This window comes from Notothenia rossii (genome assembly GCF_949606895.1).
Source record: "Notothenia rossii genome assembly, contig: scaffold_153, whole genome shotgun sequence".
Classification (NCBI taxonomy): domain Eukaryota; kingdom Metazoa; phylum Chordata; class Actinopteri; order Perciformes; family Nototheniidae; genus Notothenia; species Notothenia rossii.
This window is the reverse complement of record NW_027639770.1, coordinates 55274-60273: the sequence shown is the minus strand read 5'-3', so window position 1 is coordinate 60273 and position 5000 is coordinate 55274. Positions and strand designations below refer to the sequence as shown.

Below are 5000 nucleotides of genomic sequence, written 5' to 3'. Positions count from 1 at the left end.
ACGGATTCGTCGTTGAAGTAGATGCTGAAGACCACAAAGAAGTCTTGCATTTCACATGTGATGTTTGTAAAGTAAAGTCGTCCGATGCCTTCCATTTCGTTTCGTAAGAGGATAACCAAAGCGAACAGCGCTTCAATACAATCGGCCATTGTAGTTGTCGATGTGAGGGATTTCCGCGCGGTTTGGATTTTATGAAGCAGGCACGTAAACGGTGACGTCATGACGCAGCAGCGGCAGCTCTGGGCGGTGTGAACAGAGCGGGAGCAGAAAAGGGAAACCGGAGCTGAACCAGAAAAGCTCCCGCTCGGAGCTAGAAAGGGAAAAGCGCTGGTGTGAAAGCTGCATAATAGTATGTGTATTCACTCTCTGTCCTAAACGGCTTGTTGGAGCTCCTGCCCCACCTCCGTGTGAGCCCAGTGTGCTCTGATTGGTCGGGACGTTGCGAGGCTCGTTGCTGCGAGGAGCGGACAGATTTTCGGGTCGGAGATACAGCGAGACCAAGCAAAACTCATCCTAAGCACACACAAACACTCACAGCCGAAGTAAAAACAATAAGTGTGGTTTGATATTGAGTAAGAAAAAGGTTTATAACGCTGTGAGAATGGGTCTGGGAGAGCATTTCTCTGCAATCCCAACTCGTCAATTACCAACGTTCAGGGACTCACTGTTAGTTAGCCAAGGGATCCTGGTGTGTGAGGTGCTCTGCAGATTGGGCCAATACGGTCATTTGTTGTTGATTTGGGTATTCACACGTCACAGAATCCAAGAAGCAAACAATGGAAAAAGAGAGATGTCCAACGAGGCGCTCTAGGGCAGCATAGACAGGTATTTTCTGTGTTACTCGCTACAGGGTGCACTTTGAGGGTTTGTGAGTCTGCAGACCGTTTACATGCAGAAAAAGCTACATAACACACAAGGGGATGGGTAATAACCAGAAAAGCATGACATGGGCCCTTTAAATGTTATATTTAATATGCAAATGAGGTATTATCTCAATATTTTAATGTTGGTGAATATTGAAATAAAAGCAGAATAGCAAGTTAAATAAGATAATTCCTCACCACAAATTCAGAAAACTTGTAATACAGAATAAGTGTTAATGACAGTAATACACTGAGGAAGCCTCACAGTGATAAACAGTATATTTGTAGTCATTTGTAATGTTATTAAACTACATCTCCCGTGAGACCTTATCATTCAGCCACTAGGTTTTGGGCATATACAGTCTGGTTTTGGGGGATATTCCTGCCCATCTCGTGGATTACGGCTGATCAGTGTTGACTGATGTGTCCTCCGTCCAATCAGCGACAGTGCGGAGGTGCTCGGCCAACCCCGTGGCAGGTGGGCGGGCCTGTGTGTGAAGGGGCAGGGCGCGATGTATCATGGAGGATCAGTAGGCAGACTGTGGCCGTAAGAGAGCAGCTCTCCGGACTCTATACTCCGTTATCCACCGTGTTATCATCCGTTCATCCGACCTCCACACACCCGAACATGGACATGAAAAAGAGGATCACGCTGGAGCTGAGGAACCGGGGCCCGGCGGAGGTGAGAGGCTTTTATAAGACTGTAATAATGAGATATATCCCTGGAGGTGATGAGGTGAAGCATCTCCTCTGATCCCGGCTCTCTCTCCCCCCGTCACACAGCACTCTATTCCCGGGTTGTTATCTCACAGCTTCCCGGTGTTCCTCCATCTTCTTTAACAACATCTTCACTAATAAGTGTAAACTTTACTGAAGACCCGGATGTTCGGAGGAGTTCGGCAGGAATAACGACGGAGAGAGAGATAGAAATAGTGTAACCGAGCGGACATTTTAAATCACCAACGGCTCAAACTTCGACGGAAACATCTCGGGTTTAACATTTAAACACGTTTATCTGAGTTTAACTCGACAGACGAGTACATTTAAGGGGCTTTTTGGAGGCTTTTGTCGACATCTTTCCGCGGAGGTCACAGATAGTAACGCGTTACAGATTTACCGTTACAGAGAGCGGATTAATGGCTGCTTCATCCGGGGCTTTTATCTGTGTTATCGACCAATATTTCATGTTAAACTACAGTAACGAATAATACAGTAAAGGGCCGTTACTGTAACGAGATTATAGAGTAACGATAATTCAGAGTAACGAGATTACAGAGTAACGAGAGTTCAGAGCGACGGGTTTCGGGGTAACGAGATTACAGAGTAGCTAGAGTTGCGAGTAACGAGAGTTCAGAGTAACGAGATTACAGAGCAGCGAGGCTTTAAAATAGATTACTGTCCGGATTACTATTGCAGAATTCTATTATCTTAATTAAAACATGCATGTTATATGATTTAATATAACACACATGTTGTATTGCATCGTATAACATATATTGTATGATGTAATACCCATTAAATAGTTATTTATAATAAAACACGGTGTTATTCGGAATGCCCTCAGAGCTCCTCTATATTTGCGATTAAGTTATATAACTGACTGCCAACCGATCAGCTCCCGTTAAAGAACACACACACACACACACACACACACACACACACACACACGTGCTTTACGTTCAGTTTTAATTCACTCTGAACTGAGAATAAACTCAAATTACTGGTGTCATGTTTTATGAATTGGGGGATGCCGACAGATGGCGAGTGTTTGTGTGTGGAGGCTGAGCGGACAACCCCCACCACATGCACACACACTGCATGTAGATTATAGTAGGTTAAACCCCTTACACACACACACACACACACACACACACACACACACACACACACACACACACACACACACACACACACACACACACACACACACACACACACACACACACACAGTGCCTGTTGTTGCCTGCAGCTCTCGCTCTGAAACACTGAAGCCTGCTGTTACATAAGAAGAACCAAGAGGATTTCTGGAAATAAAACAGCAACCAGTTTGAACAAAGTCCTGCACACACACACACACACACACACACACACACACACACACACACACACACACACACACACACACACACACACACACACACACACACACACACACAGACAAACACAGACACACACACACACACACACACACACACACACACACACGGTGTGTATACATTATTATTCAGCAGGGCATTGTGGTTAAAATATCACAATATTTCATATCTGGTAATGTCTGGACGTAATAACTAAAGCTGAAATCTATTTCTGAAATGACAGGAAAACATTCAGATTTATTAATAATGTATTAATATAATTACATGAATATAAAAGGGACATTTTAGAGTTTCACTTTTTTATTATCCCGTCAGTATTCTTCAAGATATGATCACAATATCTATAGAAGATAACCCAGTCTCTGATTGGTTAGCGCTGGCTCTGTTGTGATTGGTCAGCCACTTAGAGCACAACAGAACTTGTTATAAATATTTTATAAATAGTGCAATTATTGTCAATGCTGGTCTATCAGCACACCCTAATGCAGATCCATATATCAATCAATAAATCAATCAATGTTTATTTATATTATCACAAATGTTACATTTGTCTCAGTGGACTTCACAGTGTGTTCAGAATATCAGTATGACAATACGACACCCTCTGTCCTTAGACCCTCTGTCCTTAGACCCTCTGTCCTCAGAGCCTCTGTCCTTAGACCCTCTGTCCTCAGACCCTCTGTCCTTAGACCCTCTGTCCTCAGACCCTCTGTCCTCAGACCCTCTGTCCTCAGACCCTCTGTCCTTAGACCCTCTGTCCTTAGACCCTCTGTCCTCAGACCCTCTGTCCTTAGACCCTCTGTCCTCAGACCCTCTGTCCTCAGACCCTCACATCGTACAAGGAAACACTTCCAGAGAAAACCCACAGTTTAAAGGGGAACATGGAGAAACCTCAGGGAGAGCACCCCTCAGGCAGGACCGCAGAGACAGGTTCAGCCACGACTCGAAGTCCAGGACTCAGATCTAGTGCTCAGGATAGAGGATCCAGGACTCACGACCACAGCAACAGGATTAGCCTCGACTCAGGATCCCGGCGTATATATGGACACAAAAAAGAGATTTGGGGGAAACTGGGTTAATCGGAACATGAGAGTACTCAGGTACAGACAGACAGAAAGAAGAAGTAAGGTGACCCCCCCCAACAGTCCAAGCCTATAGCAGCTAAACTAACGTGTCCACATACATGCACTCCCTTAGGATAGGGTGAGGGGAAAGGGTAGCAAGTAGGAAACAGAGGTGGAGAGGCACACACAGGGAGAGAGGTCTCCACTGGAACCTGAACTGGTCAGAGGTAAGGAGTGGGTCAGTGACTGCGTTCCACACTCCCCGGCCGGGCTAAATATAGATAACTAATACGATCAATAACAGGCCATAAAGTATGTTTAATGTGTTCATGATGCTACAACAATACAGATGTAAACATAGCTTTAATAAAGAATATGTGTTGACATATTAAATAATGATTGTTGTTGTTGTTGTTGTTAAACTGCAGGTATCCTTTAGATAAGAATATTACATGTACAGTAAACATGCTGAGTTAATTGTTATAACTGTAAGTCTGTTTTTTTAATGAGAACTTACTCGTTATCCACACATTTCTTTAAATACAGATACAGATGTTTAACTCATAGCAGCTGTGGTAATCTAAATGTAAACAATAGTGGAATAAGATTTCAAAGTTACATTTAGCCATTGTGAATGCTTCTGACCACAAGCAGAGCCCCTGTGAGCGCGCTCTGCTGCACTCACTCAGTCAACATCAATCTGATATATCTGATATGTGATCATATATAAAGACAGTCAGACTGAAGCTCAGTGAAACCCTCACCTCAGGGAACGCTGCAGAGCGGCTGAAGGCTCTGGACCCCCTGCTGGTTAGGGGAGATGCAGAGAGGTGGATGGAGGCAGACGATCTGAGAGTATGTGTTTACCAGGTCATTAAAGGTGTGTGTGTGTGTGTGTGTGTGTGTGTGTGTGTGTGTGTGTGTGTGTGTGTGTGTGTGTGTGTGTGTGTGTGTGTGTGTGTGTGTGTGTGTGTGTG

The 5000-nt window shown here is 44.3% G+C and overlaps 1 protein-coding gene across 4 annotated transcripts in view; it reads left to right on the top strand.

Annotated features, from left to right (window-relative positions):
- The first annotated feature begins 1052 nt into the window (after positions 1-1052).
- LOC307027426 (acidic leucine-rich nuclear phosphoprotein 32 family member E-like) overlaps positions 1053-5000 on the top strand; it is an 11611-nt gene continuing 7663 nt past the window's right edge. For all 4 annotated transcript variants that reach the window (XM_079695672.1, XM_079695670.1, XM_079695669.1 and 1 more), the window contains exon 1: positions 1053-1545. In XM_079695672.1, the coding sequence (XP_079551798.1) occupies positions 1285-1545 (261 nt within the window). In that variant the 5' untranslated portion in view covers positions 1053-1284. The remainder of the gene's footprint in view (positions 1546-5000) is intronic.